Source organism: Leucoraja erinacea, chromosome 21 (genome assembly GCF_028641065.1).
Source record: "Leucoraja erinacea ecotype New England chromosome 21, Leri_hhj_1, whole genome shotgun sequence".
NCBI classification, from domain to species: domain Eukaryota; kingdom Metazoa; phylum Chordata; class Chondrichthyes; order Rajiformes; family Rajidae; genus Leucoraja; species Leucoraja erinaceus.
In genome coordinates this window covers 12,286,857-12,304,339 of record NC_073397.1, presented here as the reverse complement: position 1 = coordinate 12,304,339, position 17,483 = coordinate 12,286,857, and the positions used below count along the sequence as shown (strand labels likewise).

At 40.5% G+C, this 17,483-nt stretch overlaps 1 protein-coding gene across 6 annotated transcripts in view; it reads right to left on the bottom strand.

The window, feature by feature from the left end:
- The window catches only part of LOC129707254 (eyes absent homolog 1-like), a 207,803-nt gene that overhangs the window by 75,532 nt on the left and 114,788 nt on the right, over window positions 1–17,483 (bottom strand). For all 6 annotated transcript variants that reach the window (XM_055652151.1, XM_055652150.1, XM_055652153.1 and 3 more), the window contains exons 7-9: window positions 6,301–6,383; window positions 4,094–4,274; window positions 1,226–1,368 (exon numbers count right to left, since the gene is read on the bottom strand). In XM_055652151.1, coding sequence (XP_055508126.1) covers window positions 1,226–1,368; window positions 4,094–4,274; window positions 6,301–6,383 — 407 coding nt within the window. The remainder of the gene's footprint in view (window positions 1–1,225; window positions 1,369–4,093; window positions 4,275–6,300; window positions 6,384–17,483) is intronic.

Sequence of the window (17,483 nt, the reverse complement as noted above, 5' to 3'; positions counted from 1 at the left end):
AACAAATCAAATTATTTTATCATATTTGCTACAAAATTCAGCAAAATACTATTTAAATTCACATGATATGGACCTGACTCCCGAAAGAGGAAACAAAAACTTATTGGCAAACTCGTGATTGATTATTTGGTCAGATTTTGTAAGGATTTTAAAATCCCAAAAAAATCTAAAATATTTTAAAATCTAAAAAAAAAAAAAAAAATCAAAAAAAATTAAACATTAAAGTCACAGAAATGAACTCAAGAGAAATACATTGAAATTACATTACTCTCAAATGGATGCCACAGAGATGGTAACTTATGTGAACACATTAAGAAACAATAAGATGATCACGCTGAAAAATACATTACAATGTCACGTTAGAAGGATTTGTCATTTGGGATATTAAAGACGACATCCTGGGTCACAGGAGCGTTTTAAGGCGATCTCATAGAATCACTGGAATTTGACCTGGAACATTAATTCCGTTTCCCCTATCCAGATGCTGCAAACCTCCTGAGTATTTCAGCATTTTCTGCTTCAAATTGAGATTTCCTACAACTGCAATTTTTTTTCTTTACAACACACTTGTGTTGGGGCTTAATTCTTAGGCCCAGCATTAAGGAGTTGGCAGCAGTAGTGGAGGTGGAGGACGATGGTGGTATTGGGTGGGCGGGGCAAAGGTTGGCAGAAAGCCAACAATATTCTGCTGTCCCCTTTAGATAGAGCAGATAGAGACACAGCAGTATAGAGGAAGCATTCTTAGGGAAATATATTGAAAACAGCTCGAAAAATCAGCTATGGCAAGGCCACAACATTCGCTTCACTGCTTCTCAATGGTGGTGAGAAAACTCACCGAATGTATCAAGGCTGGATATGGAAGGTAGAGCTATCACCAAGCCAGAGATTCTTTCCCGGTGAAGGGCTGTGATGATGGAGGAGCAACACCTATAACTTTATAATAATGTGATACCTTATGTGTTACGTCAACTTTGTAACATTGTAGATCTTTTCAAACATTATGTGTGGAATTATAATAAAGGCGTACTATGAATAGAACACTAATATTATCATATTAAAACCTGATTCCCATGTTTCCATAATAATTAATTTGAAAAGTTGTGGTAATTATACCATAATATTGAGAACCACCTCTAGCTCTGTGTAGGATGAAAAGTGATTTGGAATGCAGTAACACTTTGTGAAGAATCTGAAGGTTCTGCTAAAGTTGACGATCGTTCAGTACCTCAATGTCAGTGTCCAATGGAGGGGACGGGTCATTGTTCCTTTTCGATCTTCCACGCAACTTTCCATCCGAGCTTCTCCGTTGTCGATCTGAATCCAAATCTTTCACAGGGGTCCTTGGTCGACTGACGGTACTGTAATCTCCTGGGACAAACAAATTCAGGATCATTCAACTTAGATTGAACCCAGATCTTTGGAGTTTTGAAACAAGCTCATTCTTGGTGGGATGTTTACGGGGGGGATTTATATTTGCCTCACAGAATGTATCATATATTTTCATATGGGTCAAATGTTCCATAGCATTCACATCCTGCTATTTGGTTTCGTTGAAGTCGGTGGGTTGGGACATAGGGAATGGGAGATGATAAGCTGCTGACCCCACCACACTGACTTGGCATTGGTGACCAAACAAAATGATACCATTTTATATATAAGTTGGTCAGGTTCAAGAATGTGAACGTGAAAAAAAACCTAGTGACAATATAAAGAAATTATGATGCCACAGTGAAAGCAGAATGATGCAATGAAATGCATTGCATATTTATAAGTCATGTGAAAGGAGTAGAATTAGGCCATTCGGCCCATCGAGCCTGCCATTCAATCATGGCTAATCTATCCCTCCCTCCTAACCCTATTTTCCTGTCTTCTCCCCATAACCTCTGACACCTTTACTAATCAAAAATGTATCTATCTCTGTCTTAAAAATATCCAATAACATGGTCTCCACAGCCTTCTGTGGTAAAGAATTTCACAGATTCACCACTCTCCGACTAAAGTCCGACACTCTTCATCTTCTTCCTAAAAGAACGTCCTTTAATTCTAAGCCTATGATCTCTAGTCCTAGACTCTCCCACTCGTGGAAACATCCTTATTTATTTTATCACCCATTCACACTAGTTCTATGTTATCCCACTTTCTCATCCACTCCCTCCACATTAGAGTCCAATTAACCTATAAACCCGCACGTCTTTGGGATGCGAGAGGAAACCGGATCATCTGGGGTCACACTGAGAACGTGCAAACTCCACACAGACAGCACCAGAGGTCAGGATTGATTCCAGGTCTGTGGCGCTGTGAGGCAGCAGCCCTACCAGCTGCGCCACAGTGCTGTCTTAGATGAAAATGTGAATTAAATGTTACTTAAATAAAAAAATGTTTTTAATAAGGCTGCTGTTCCCAACTCATCGAGTGTAAACACTTTCCCCGACTTGCATCGTAACACTATAATGCTGCAATGATGGACAGGCGATAAACCATCGTAAGTGGTTCCAGGTGCATCTGCCACATCCCCCATTCTGCAGTGCATTGTTTAGATTGCTATTCCACTTAACATCATTTATTTCAATGTATTTTTTTCAGTCGTACACAATCATTCTGGTGCCGCACGAATTCCTGCAAGTTAGCAAAGCCAAGATGCCTCCACATATAGGCCCCGTCTCACATTTCTCGATCTTACACAATAAGCCTTCGATAAGAAGGCAATTTATAAATAATTCTATTTGAGGCAGACTTTGATTTGTACCAGATTTCGACATTAAAGCAGTCACCCAAAGCAACTATTTAAATTCATGAGCAATGATATATTCTCTGCTACTTCTATCCCTTAGACCGATAGTGTTTCAGTACTTTATAATCACCAAGGTCTAATAATCCTTTCTGAAGTTACAGCTTTTGAAATTCATCACTTGAAATCAAATTTGAAAAATTGTTCATTGCAATTTTATTGGACAAATATAATGCAATATAACACCAAAATTAATTTGCAATTAAATATTGAGCTAAAGATCAAACATGGGTCTACTTTTAATTTTAGTTTCTGCTGCAGGGTAGGGTAATACATTATTTCTGCTTTCATCATTTCCACCTACATCCTTGTTGAATATAATACTCCAGATGCAGCAGGGAGTGGCATGTCGTGACCGAGAATTAAAATGGTTACATTTATTTGCAGAAGCTTAGAATGGGGTTTTTCCTGGATACAAGGAACTACAGATGCTGGTTTGTTAAAATAACACAATGTGCTGGTGTAACCCAGCATGTCAGACAGCATCTCTGAAAGACACAGATAGATGATGTTTTGAGTTGGGGGCCTTCTTCAGACTTGAGTTGAGAATGCCACATTAATTATTGGAGGATTATTTACCTGCAGGAGAAAGGCTGGTCAAATGTACCTGTGGGAGAGGGGACTACTGTATTATTTACAGATAGGGGAATTATACATTTGGCTGCAGAAGGTGGATTGGGGTATTACTTGCATGTGGAGTGCTTTTTATCTGTTATAACTGAGAACCCATTTTGTCACATCCAAAAGAGGTTGAACTGTTTGTAGTTTGTTTGGTTGTTTGTTTGTTTGTCTTTTTGCACAAAGTTTGTTTGCGAGCATTGCCACTTTTCATTTCACTGCACATCTCGTATGTGTATGTGACAAATAAACTTGACTTGACAGTGACAGTGATATATTAATTTACAGACAATACCAAAAGTATTTCAAATTCACTTCCCTTTAAAAATTATGATAACATATATAATTTCTCTAATGATATAATATCACAGTTTACTTTGTGTAGGATTTGAAAACTCATTTTCTGGGCTGCTCATTTTTTTGACAGGGTTCTGAGCAAGACAACCTTCACTGCCCATCACCTTCCACCCAATCGCCTTTCAAACTTATTACCATTATAATTCCTTGGAGGAACAAATTTACAGTGAATATTGTGACCATTATACCTTTTGATGATCCTCAGTTACTAGCCTATTATGGAGCTTTTTGCATTGTATTATTTTTGTCTAAGACTATGACCAGAGCTTAGAAGTCGCAGATAAGAAGACTTGTTTCTGGGTGAGTTGAAGATTTATGTCCTGCCCTTACCTGACATCGACTCTACACTTGTTTGATTAGTTACAGCGATCGGTGGTTCCGGTATCTGATAGGTCATGCCGGTAATGGCTGATGGACTTATGCTGTTTGCTGATACATATGGAGAGCTGTATGGAGAGCTGTAATACTGTGGATATTGTCCTTGTGAGAAGCTTGGATATGTAGCGTATTCCTTGGAAAACAGAAACAATGGACATCTATCAGTTTAGTCAAGTTAAATACAAACACCACCAACTCATTTCAGGGAGAGAATTTGAATTGCGTTCAAAGCTCAATGCTGTAAAATCTATTATAGTTTAGATTCAAAGACTTCCAGGTGGCAAAAATTGAGCGAAATAGGAATTAAAATCCAAATAATAACCCCATCGTTCTACGTAATGGTCTTGCAAGTTAAACATAAGTTTCAGAAATTGTGTAGAAAGGAACTGCAGATGCTGGTATATATCAAAGATAGACACAAAGTGCTGGAGTAACTCAGCGGGTCAGGCAACATCTCTGGAGAAAAAGAACGGGTGATGTTTTGGGTCGGGACCCTTCTTTTTCAGAAATATATGTCAGTGCTCGAATGTATTGACAGGGACCCCTAGGCCATGCCGGCTAAAATGTCCAGTGTGGACAGTTCATCAGTCATGTTATCATCTTAACTATTGTCCTGGAGTTCCAGAACAAATTGATGGTTAATGGGCAGGAGATTGTAGAAGGCAAAAGTATACTATTTTAATTACTTTTGCTTATCAGTGGGAAGAATGGTGGACTATGAAAGGTAAGTCTGCCTGGGGGCAAAGTTTGCCCAATTTTACTTGTTGATGGTTACACAAAAAAGCTGGAGAAACTCAGCGGGTGCAGCAGCATCTATGGAGCGAAGGAAATAGGCAACGTTTCGGGCCGAAACCCTTCTTCAGACTGATCGGGGGCGGGGGTTGGCAGGGACAAGAAAGGGAAAAGGAGGAGGAGCCCGAAGGCTGGGGGATGGGAGGAGACAGCAGGGGGGCTGAGGAAGGGGAGGAGACAGCAAGGACTAACAAAATTGGGAGAATTCGATGTTCATGCCCCCGGGATGCAGACTCCCCAAACGGAATATGAGGTGCTGTTCCTCCAATTTCCGGGCTGCTCGCTGTGGCCATGGAGGAGACCCAGGACAGAGAGGTCGGAGACGGAGTGGGAGGGGGAGTTGAAGTGCTGAGCCACCGGGAGGTCAGCTTGGTTATTGCGGACCGAGCGGAGGTGTTCGGCGAAACGATCGCCCAACCTCCGCTTGGTCTCACCGATATAGATCTGCTGACATCTAGAGCAGCGGACGCAATAGATGAGGTTGGAAGAGATGCAGGTAAACCTCTGTCGCACCTGGAACGATTGCTTGGGTCCTTGAACGGAGTCGAGGGGGGAGGTAAAGGGACAAGTGTTGCATCTCTTGCGGTTGCAAGGGAAAGTTTACTTGTTGATGAATTGGTAAGTTTTTCTTTGCATTGAATCTCATTATCGTCACCTTAAGGGGAATACATTAGTTCTTTCCCACATCTGCCCTTTGCAATACTTCAAGAACTGTTGATATACAGTCTTTTCTAAGAAACAACATCTTTCTCAGGAGTTTCTCAAAGTTCAGGTAACTGCTTATGCATTCTATTATTTACAGTTGATTTTATATAGATATTGCACAGCTGTAGTTTAATTTAGAGATACAGCATGGAAACAGACTGAGTCCAGGATGACCATCAATGACCTGTTCACACTAGTTCTATGTTATCTCACTTCCCTATCCACTCTCTATACACAATTTGGAAAGGCCAATTAGCATACAAACCTGCACATCTTTGGGATATGGAAGGAAACTGGAGCACCCCTGTGGCCACATGGAGAATGTGCAAACTCCACACAGACAGCACCCAAGGTCAGGATCGAGGATTGTTGTGAGGCATCAGCTATACCAGCTGCACTGCCAATGTACCATCCTTATTTAAAGTTTGGATGGGATTTGGAGAGATTAGAAAAGAGTGCTAAGAATGGGTGTCAAGAGTTATGAGGAGAAGGTAGGAGAAAGGGGGTTAGGAAGGAGAGTTCTATCAGCCATGATTGAATGGCAGAGAAGACTTGATGGACCAAATGGCCTAATTCTGCTCCCATCACATATGAAGTTATGAACATGAACATTGCCTTGAAATATCTCAAGTATCCATTGAATGTAATGATATCAGACATACCTGTTGTGCACTGTTAAATCCTGTAGAGCTGGTGATTGTGTTGTTTCCCTGATAAATCCCTGACGTTGCTGTCAGGCCACTACCTGTGAAAGAAGACCACATCCAGTTATATTCAGTTTGCAAAGATAAAGTGCAGAGAAAACTCTGCAATCAACTTTCTCCTATACATTTTACACTATTGTGATGTCCACAGTTGTATCCCACTTTAAACCATCTGCTCTCATTGATTTCAACAACTGCTGGCTTAAGATATCAAAGTTTCATGAAGATAACCATAGTGGATGCTAAGGGATGCAAAACAAGCAATACAGACAGGACCATCGAGAGGAAGATTTTACAAATACTGTGATAGATGAACAGACTTGCACAGTGAGGGATTTACAGATGGGCAGTTTTGTAAACCAACAGGTGATACGGCTCGTAGATTGACACTGGACAGATTCATGGACTGGCAGGCAAATTACATTAGACAGACATACAGATGGTAAGACTGCTGGATATATTTGGGGTCAATGGGCCAGCTGCGTAATAAGAAGTGTGTGATTTTAAAGTTAGACAAGGTTACAGGTGGATAAACTGACCAAAGACATGATAAATTTACAAGTGGACAGAATTAACGATTGATGTATTAAGATCTCAGTACGCTGACAGGGTGTTAAAGTCATTGATATCATGCTGCCAAATGATGTCTAATATTTTCATATATTTTCATGCTCATTTAATTTCAATTCTCATTTAAACATAAAAAGGTGGTAATTTGCTAATTTCAATGTCATTTTATCTCACGGCATACACAGGTGGGAACGACTGACTTACTTATTAACAGGTAGAATTATCGATTAATAAATTAATTAAGATATAAAATGACATTCGTATGGGCTAGAGCAGAATGTGCCATATAGTCTATAGTAAAGCTATGGTATTAACAGTGCCCTGATTACTCTCCAGATAAGAGTTGACCCAAAACGTCACATAGTCCTTTACTTCAGTGATGCTATCTGACACGTTGAGTTCCTCCAGCTTTTCGTGTCTATAAGTAATGGCTAACATCAGGATAACAATGAAGGAAGCTTCACTGGCTCCTGCAATCAGATGATCTGTCAAAACTCAACGTCAAGCCTTGCTTAAACTCCACGGTCATGTTCGCCTTCTGAATTGAATCAGGATCGACAGCATTTAGAAACAGAGAAACATAGAAAATAGGTGCAGGAATAGGCCATTCGGCCCTTCGAGTCAGCACCGCCATTCAATATGATCATGGTTGATCATCCAAAATCAGTACCTCATTTCTGCTTTCTCCCCATATCACTTGATTCCGTTAGTCCTAAGAGCTAAATCTAATTCTCTCTTGAATACATTCGGAAAAAGGGTGCTCCACGCAGTCTAAAGAAGGACCCCAATCCATTTCTTCCCCGAGATGCTGCCTGAGTTATTCACTTAGTTTAGTTTATTGTCATGTGTACCGAGGTACAGTGAAAAACTTTTGTTGCGTGCTAACCAGTCAGTGGAGAGACAATGCATGATTACAATCGAGTCATTCACAGTGTACAGATACATGATAAAGGGGATAACATGAATAATGTTTAGTGCATGACACAGCAAGATCCGAGTAAAGATAGACCAATGGTCTCCAATGAGATAGATTGTAATTCAGGACCACTACGCCAGCACTTTGTGTTTTCATCCACATATCCACTCCTTTCCTGGCTGTGGTCTGTCTCTGATTTTAAAACTATATGCTGCAGTACCATATTTTTCCCCCAAAAAATGAAATACTTTCTCCGTTTCTTGTGAATTGAATACCTCAATCATTATTTACAACTGAATTAGATTAGATCGCAACTTTCTAAAATAAAGGATATGGGCCAAGTTAATGTATTTGATCTTGCTATTTTAACCTCTCATTTTGTTCAATGTAATCAAACTTCTTTGGAGAATATTGTATTGTGTGGTTTCATACCCAGAACTAAGAGCGGTGCTCCTATTTGGATTTTACCAAAGCTTTGAACAACTAATGCATTCCTTCAAAATGCCTTGAAACAAATGCCTACATTTCATTGTTTAAAAGAAAATTGTTCCAATGCAGATTAATGAATGAGTTAATGCAAATGAATTGATAGGTTGCATATATAGATGGGCAGGAGTCGTAGGATAATACAAAGAATGACAGAAGTTATTCACACAAAATGTGAGGGCTCATTTGTTACAGAGTAATATGTGGGCATGCTTTCAATAGACGTATACTTGTAAGATTAAATATTTTCACATTCATTCAGCATATTAGTGGCCAGATAAATGAACATCTAGAATTTGATAGAAATAAAAAAGGTTGGTTCAAAATTAATCCATTTAAATAGAGATGGGATTACACAGATAAAGGCAGGCAGGTGCAACAATTGACAGATTGTGGATTTGCAGATTTGTTAGACTTACAAATGGACAGATGGGAAAACATATTCATTATATATTAGTAGCTGGATGGATTTACTAATCCAGGGATTCATAGCTTGACAGGTGGTGGGAATTATTGATTAACCAATGTGGATTGACAGATGGGGAGATTCACTGATTAACAGATGGGTAGATTTAACACCAGACTTACTTCCAGATGAATATGTTTATATATTGATAATGATAGACAAATTGATAAACATTTCAGTAGTTTAAAAAAATAATAATTACAGATTATTAATCTGATAAAACAAAAAAGGAAAATGGGATGTCTGCATTTGAAATGAAAGAAAAACAATAAAAAAAGTAACACATTAGCAGAAAGGTGAGTTTTATAGGTAACTATATTATGTTATAGATTTGGAGATGATCGGAGTTATTGATTACTAATTATGATTTTTTAAAGGTGTATATAATTCAGTTTAATTTAGAGATACAGTGCGGAAACAGGTCCTTTGGCCCGCCGAGTCTGGGCCGACTAGCATTCCCCACAAACTAGCACTATCAATATTCACTAGGAACAATTTATAATTTTACTGAAGCCAATTAACCTACAAACCTGTACGTCTTTGCAATGTGGGGGGAAACCGGAGCACCCGGAGTAAACTCATGTGATTACGGGGAGAACGTACAAACTCAGTACAATCAGCACCTGTAGTCAGAATCGAACCTGGGTCCATGGCGCTGTAAGGCAGCAACTCTGCCGTCCCCTATAAACTAAACTAGGTTATCAGGTTGAAGAGATTATCAGCTATAGATTCAAAGAAAGGATAGAAAAGGATATGAGATGTATTCAGTGAACATTGGGAATAATCTTCTGATAGAATCCGCACAGATTTTCCACAACGGGGCAACTACTGATCAGAGAGTTAGCGTGGGACAACTTGACATGGGAATGCTTGACAGCACTGGGCCTGTACTCGCTGGATTTTAGAAGGTTGAGCGGGGACCTCATTAAAACTTACAGAATAATGAAAGGCATAGAAATAGATATTTTTAAGGCAGAGATAGACAAATTCTTGATTAGAACAGGTGTCAAGGGTTATGGAGAGAAGGCAGAAAAATGGGATTAGGTGGCAGAGATCAGCCATGATTGAATGGCAGAGTAGACTTGATGGGCTGAATAGCATCATTCTACTCCTAAAACACGTGTGTATGAGACTCTATGACACACTGCATATGCAGAAATTTCAGAGCTACAGATATGTTAATAACCAACTCATGGCAAAAGAGTGACAAAACGTTAACAATAAATAAATGAATGAGATGACACACTTTAGTCAATGGGGTGATAATGCAGGTAATTACCATCAAATCATTCAGTGTTAATTTAGGAAAATGAATGAGTGCGATCATAATTATCCTGCATTTGATTTCTGGTGGTTTTCATTAAAAACGGGTTTGTTTAATTTAAACGGAGTGTTAATTATGTAATTGGAGGAACTATGTTGCAGAAGACCAGAAATTGAAGGAGTTTTTTTTTAATATGTGCAGTTAATGTTGAAACACTTAAAATTAATGAGAGCATTTCTACTGAAATTAATCCATTGCCCACATACAGTTTCTCTCAGTTACTTCTCCAAGCTATGATCCTTAAAAATGCTCCCAATGTTGATGATTTAAACAAATTATATTATTAGAATTTCAGAACAGTGCAGGGCATTTAAAACTGTCCTCACCAAAATCAGAATAACATTAAATCAAACATATCAACATGCGTGAGCATTTATTAGTCATTCTGACAGCGGTATTAACAGTACAGCAACAAAATTCATTCTTTTCTTTGCTAATAAACATTTTTTTAAATAAGCTCCAATATGTATTATGGTTCAATTAATCACGTTAAAATCCATCAGATTTTCATAATCCCATTTAGATCTCGTCAAACGCCAGAAATCTGAATTGTGTCGCTTGTCTTGGCAATGTCAGCTTTAAAAATTAAATTGGATTAATGATTAGCTGCCGGAGGAGATGGCTGAGACAGGTACCATTGCAACGTTTAAAGAAACATTTTGACAGGTACATGGATAGGACAGGTTTAGTGGGATATGGGCCAAATGCAGGCAGGTGGGCCAAGTGTAGATTGGGGGGGGGGGGGGGGAAGAGTTTATAGTGCCAAAAAAAGGGAGGGAGATGTGACCTTTTTTTTCTCCTTAGTCCTCATTATTTAATTCTAGGGATAGTTAGAGAATTTATTTGAAAGAATTGATTATCTTTTCAATCCAGGTCATGACTGCCTTGATTCGGGCCCTGTCAACAGTGTCTGTTTTTTTGTCGTTTTTAAAATTTTTTAGTGCGTTTTAAAAGTTTGTGTAAATGTTCTCTGGTTTGTTTTACGTGGGGGGAGGGGGAGTGAAGGGGTCAGGTTTCTTACCTTGCCAGTGGTGCGAGTACTTTCCGGATCGTGTCTCCGGTCACTCTGCGGCCTACCATCGATGGAGCTGGATGCCTCCTCGGACTGACCTTGAGCGCACCTGCGGGGCGTGGACTTAACATCGGAGCCAATCCCTCGCCAGGATCGCTCCAACCGCGGCCTGCGGACTTTACTGGCGCGGGCTCACAGTCCCGGGAGAGGCTAGTCTGGCAGCTCCAACAACGCAGAGGTTCGACCAGCCCTGACGTGGGGTTCGATCACCCAGCGCGGGGCAGCTGACATCCCCCCCGATGCAGGAGCTGATCGCCCCGACGCGGAGAGCCCAGACGCCGCCGGAGTCAAGATCGTCCCGTCAACGGAGGGGTCGAGGCTCGAGGCCGTGGGAGAACAAACAAGGGAAGAGATTGAACTTTTTATCGCCTTCCATCACAGTGAGGAATGTGAAGGAGTCATTGTGGTGGATGTTTATGTTAAAATGTTTTTTGTGTGTTCTGTTGCTTTTTCTTTGTATGACTGACTTGGCAATGAAATTCCTCATATGTTGCAAAACATACTTGGCTAATAAAGTATTATTGGGGTTGTGATTGACTGGTGCTTACTTTATATGTTCCAATTAATATTTAAATAAATATCATGAGCTCTTTGAACAAAAATAATGAAAAAAAAGGTATTGTGCATAATTAACAAGCCTCCAACAAAACAGTTCACTATGACAACAAAAGAAAATAATCTTTTCTTTTCACTGATGAAGGAATATCAGAGCTTAAATGGTTCCAATTACATGGGTGGGAGTTGGTCTATTCTTGACAGCTCAATTGTACCTGCGATTAGGTTGACCAAAGGGCTGCACGGAAATGGCTGAAACTCCGATAGTTGATCCAACTGGTTGTAAATATGGGTGCTATAATTGCCCGGCGAGAAGGAGAGATAAGGAATTCAGAAACGAATAGAGTTGTGAAAAATCTAACATTGTTATTTGTATAACACTGTGCATGCTGTGTACTTGCCACGTTTATTTTAACTGATTATTTTCTTAATTGTTGAACTTTATAAGATACAGCATGGAAACAGGCCCTTTGGGCCCACCAAGTCAATGGTGACCATCGAACAACCATTCACACGAGTTCTCTATATTCCACTTTTACAACCACTCCCTACACACCAAGAGTAATTTTACAGAAGCCAATTAGCCTACAAACCCACGTGTCTTTGGGGTGTGGGAGTAAACTGGAACACCCGGAGGAAACCCGCACAGTTGCAGGGAGAACGTACAAACTCCACACAGACAGCACCCAAGGTCAGGGTGGAGCAGCTGTGCCACCCTACTGCCTAACTCAACTATTAAACAGAAGCATCAACACAAACGATTGAGTTTCTTACTAATAAACCTTGCCTACAGTTCTTGGTGACACCAGGTTCAGTCTGCTTTCACAACATAGTGCTGAACTAAATATATTTGGTGAGTTTTCCATTATATACAGCAGGGGTGGGAAAGTAATGGTCAACCTCAGCAGGACTGCTCAAAGAAATAAAAGAAAAGGTGGATGGTTCTATCATTAGCCCCGTTCTTGCTGCTCCAGTCTCTGCTCATCTTCACACAGCAGGAAGCTGAAGAATTCCATCATCATTTGTCTTGAGTTTTATCTCTGGGTTATGGTGCTTACTTTACTTCAAGCCTCCTCAATGAATTTTAAATGGTTGGAGGGGACAGCTGTAAAACCTCCAGTAACTGGGTCATCCTTAACAATTACGACCTCAGTAAACCAGAGCAGCATAAGACACCCCAATGGCACGTGGCCCTAAAGCCACTTTGCTGAAAAACAGGAAGCGTGGGCTTTATCATTGTATAAACTCTTCTTCCTCCGGGCCTCGGGTAGACCTGTTTTGTCTGAACTATCGCATGCAAAATACCTCATTCCTTTCTTCTGAATGGAGGGCAGAGGAAAGGAGGTAGCTTTATTGCTGTAAGGCAAAATCTTAATAACTGATACCAAAACAAAAAAGCCCTTGTATCTTTGAGCTGGGAAACAAAGCAGGCTGGAATTTTTTTTTCCACTCTTAACAATGTCACTTCATATAGATCCATCATTCTTTATTAAGTCTGTCAATGAGAGGACAGAGCTTTAGGCAACCAACACTAAAAAAGAACTTGAATGTTAAAAGTTTATTACCTGTACTCAAGCAATATGATACCCTGGTTTACTCACACAACCTCAATATGACGCCCTGCTTAATTTTGTGGGAGTTGAAGATAATTCCATTGCTCAGGAATGTGAACATTAACAACAATGAAAATAAAACGAATAACTGCCAGTGATTATCGCTTAACGGACTGAACTAGAGAGCGCATTCCAGAACATGTTCAGAACTAAATCCATTGAATAAATGGGACATTGTATATTGTTGGGAGTGTCCTTTATACAAAAGAGCATCACAGCTCACTCCTGCTTTGGAGACTCGTGATTTACAGCCCCTTTCATGTGGCAAGGCTATACATGTAAAGCATTAATCATTTCTACAGAAATTCCTTGGCTGTTCCCACATCATAGATTATTTTTTAATTGAAACTGAGACAAATAACTGTTTACCAGGTCTCCAAAGCAATGCTACCCACTCATTTGCCCACTCTGTGTGAAAGCATCCAAGCACGATGACTTTCTTTCGTTTTTTATACTTTTTCTTTCTCCAAATAACCATCCACACCTTTTGATTATTATCATCATCCACCCTACCCCTAAACTATAGGAATGACTTAAAGATAAACCATATGTATCATGAAGCTACCTTTAAACGTGTTGTGGCCTTTAACTAACAAATCAATGGTGTTGGCTATGGATATACAATTTATCGTGCAATTTTAGCTATAAGGTGAGGTTGGACAAACATGGAAAGGTGCACATGCTGGTTTACCAAGGAAAGACACCAAATGCTGGAGTAAAGGGGCTGTCCCACTTGGGCGACCTAATCTGAGAGTCCAGAAGAGTGCCTTCGACATTCAAGCTCAAGGGCATTCGACTGGAAAGCCTCGAGCTGGATCGACCGTCCTCGTTGAAACCGCGAGCTGGATCGACCGACTGCACACACACAAACACATCGCAAAGGCAAGCGGGGGAGCGCTGTCTGAAATTCACACCCGCGATGAAGAAGATAAAACGGCTGCACAGTGTAAGTCCTTTAGAGAGCGTGGGGGGGGGGGAGGGGAGAAGGGGAGAGAAGGGGGGGAGAAGGAGTGGAGACACTTTTAAGAAGTATAATAAACTTTAGCGGGCATTTTATCTACCGGTAGGTCTTCCTTGGTCCTTGGTCCTGAAAACTACAATGAGCCAATCAAAATACCCGGTCAGCGAAGGAGATTGCCTAAGGCTGCCCTCGACTGCCTGTAACTAAATAGCGACCCCACTCCACTGCACTACGAGTTAAAATGACCCATGCCGACCAGATTTTACTAGCGGAAATGTTTTCAACATGCTGAATGCTATACATATATTCGGGAACTTCCCTAGAGCATGAAGGAGAGATCCAGCGACCTCATAGGACCACGTGTAGACCATGCGGCGAGTTTGAAGGTCGAAGACACTCTTCTAAACTCGGAGATTAGGTCGCCCAAGTGGGACAGCCCCTTAACACAGTGGCTCAAGCAGCGCCCCTGGATAACATGGATAGATGACATTTCGGTGACTTAGTGGCCTGCCTGACCCGCTGAGTTACTCTAGCATTTTGTGTCTTTCCTTGAACAAACTTGGATTGTTTCCTCTGGAACATCAGTGGTTGACAGGAGTCCTGTTAGAAGTATATAAAGTTATGAGACACACACACAGGATAGACAATCAGAATCTTTCCCAGGATGACAATGTCAACGACTGGAGGCATAGCTTTAAGATCAGAGAGGGAAAGTTTGAGATGTGCATTATAGGGTTTTTAGACAGAAATTGGTGGTTGTCGAACACCCTGCCAGAAGTGGTGGTGGAAGCAGATACGATAGTGACATTTAAGAGGCTTTTAGATAGGCTCATGGATATGTAGGGAATAGAGGGATATGAATCACATGTTAGCAGAGGAGATTAGTTTAATTTATCATCATGTTCACACAGATATTGTGGACCAAAGTACCTGTTCCTGTGCTGTACTATTCTCTGCTCCATGAAAGCTACCGGGCAGAATGTATTTTTGCTTATAGAAACAGGATGTTGATTTAACTTTTTCACCTTGTCAAACAAAAAGAATAGAAATTTAAACTATTTCAGTTTTGTTCTTGGTGAACTTGCTCCAAAGGATTCGCTTCGCCTTAAGTAACGCCTAGTCAATCAAGACTGCCTTGCCATAATGCTCATTTCACGGCCCTCAAGTGACTTATCAAAGGCTTGTCTGGTTAAAAACATACAATGACATTAATCCAGCACTGAGGGGCAGGAAGCAGTAGGAAGTTAAGCAATATGGTGAATTCCTAAATTAAATTTCATTTCAAGATTTATGAGTATATGGGTTGCTTAGAGCAACAAATCACCTGTGTCATATCCAAGCATAAATAAGTGAGCAGTCGGAACAGGTAGCCCAAGATGTTCTCAATGAGATATTGGAAAAGACATCCGTATCATATTGCCTTCTGTAAATCCAGGATATCCCAAAACACATAAATATTTTCACTTATTTCAGAAATGTAGGAAACATGGCAGTTACATAACACACACCTAAAAACGATGACATAAATCATCAGGATCATCTGTTGTGGCTTCGACCAAGAGGTCTATGATGGCCTCGACATTGGCGGGGCTCTTTTTCCATTCTTTAATGGTACCATGGGGGTATTTGCCATGCCCAACCTCTGCAGACCTCATTTACACCAATCCAAAACTAATCTTGTTGTATTCTTCCCCAACATTCTCATCAACTTTCAGGGGCAGCACGGTGGTGCAGTGGTAGAGTTGCTGCCTTACAGCGCCAGAGACCCGGGTTCAGTCCTGACTATGGGTGTTGTCTGTACGGAGTTTGTACACTCTCCCCGTGACATTTCTTCCCAGGTGTTACCAGGGAACTGGACTATCCTGTCAACACCTGAAGAGCGATCCTGAGCTACCACCTACCTCACTGGAGACTATATTTAATCAGACTTTTCTGGACTTTTTATTGCACTGGACGTTATTCTGTACACTTAGACTTAGACTTAGATCCTTTATTTGTCATTCAGACCTTTCGGTCTGAACGAAATGTCGTTACCTGCAGCCATACATATAATAATAAACAACAAAACACACAATAAACACAAATTAACATCCACCACAGTGAGTTCACCAAGCACCTCCTCACTGTGATGAAGGCAAAAATCTTAGGGTTACTGTCTCTTCCCTCCTCATTCTCCCTCTGAGCTGAGGCGATACCCCACCGGGCGATTGTAATCACGTATAGTCTTTCTGCTGACTGGTTAGCATGCAACAAAAAGCTTTTCACTGTACCTTGGTACATGTGACAATAAACTAAACGAAACACATCTTGGTATGGGAAACAAGCTAATCCTCATAGTACATCTACTAGTTTTCGACGGAATACACTTAAAAAGTCATTCAGTAGCCATAAAACATTTCAGCTTGTCCCGTGAAAATGTGCAGTTCTTTTTAATTTGATTGAATAGGTCGTTGTGTATTCACCGGCTTAGAAAGGCATTCCTTAGTTGGCTGTGCTCAACATGCTTCTGGGTAGCAAAGCAATATTGAAAACATCAGTGAAATTTGTGACTTTAATGGAATTAAATTCTCAAGTAGAATACAACATGTTAGTGAAACCAGCCAGTAAATACCGAGGCAATTGTATTTATCACTGCCAGTGTGGTATGAATAGAAATAATCTGTATTTGAAACTCAGTGTTTTGCTTCCAGCATTTTCTAAGACTATTGGAATAAAGTCAAACTTGCACAGTGTGGTGCAAACCAACTGTAAATCTTAAAAGCATTTGCTGCTGTTGATTACAAGAGACTCTCTTTGGGCACCATGCTATAGGAAAGATGTTGTCAAGCTGGAAAGGGTGCAGGGAAGATTTACAAGGATGTTAGCCAGGACTCGAAGGCCTGAGCTATAGGGAGAGGTTGGGCAGGCTAGGAATTTATTCCTTGGATTGCAGGAGGGAAAGATGTGATTTTATAAAGGTGTACAAAATCACCAGAGGAATAGATCAGGTAGATGCACAGAATCTCTTGCCCAGAGTAGGGGAATCAAGAACCAGAGGACATCGTTTTAAGGTGAGGGGGGAAAGATTTAATAGGAACCTGAGGCATAACGTTTTCACACAAAAGGTGGTGGGTGTATGGAACGAGACGGTCAGAGGAGGTAGTTGAGGCAGGTACTATCGCATAGTTTAAGAAGCATT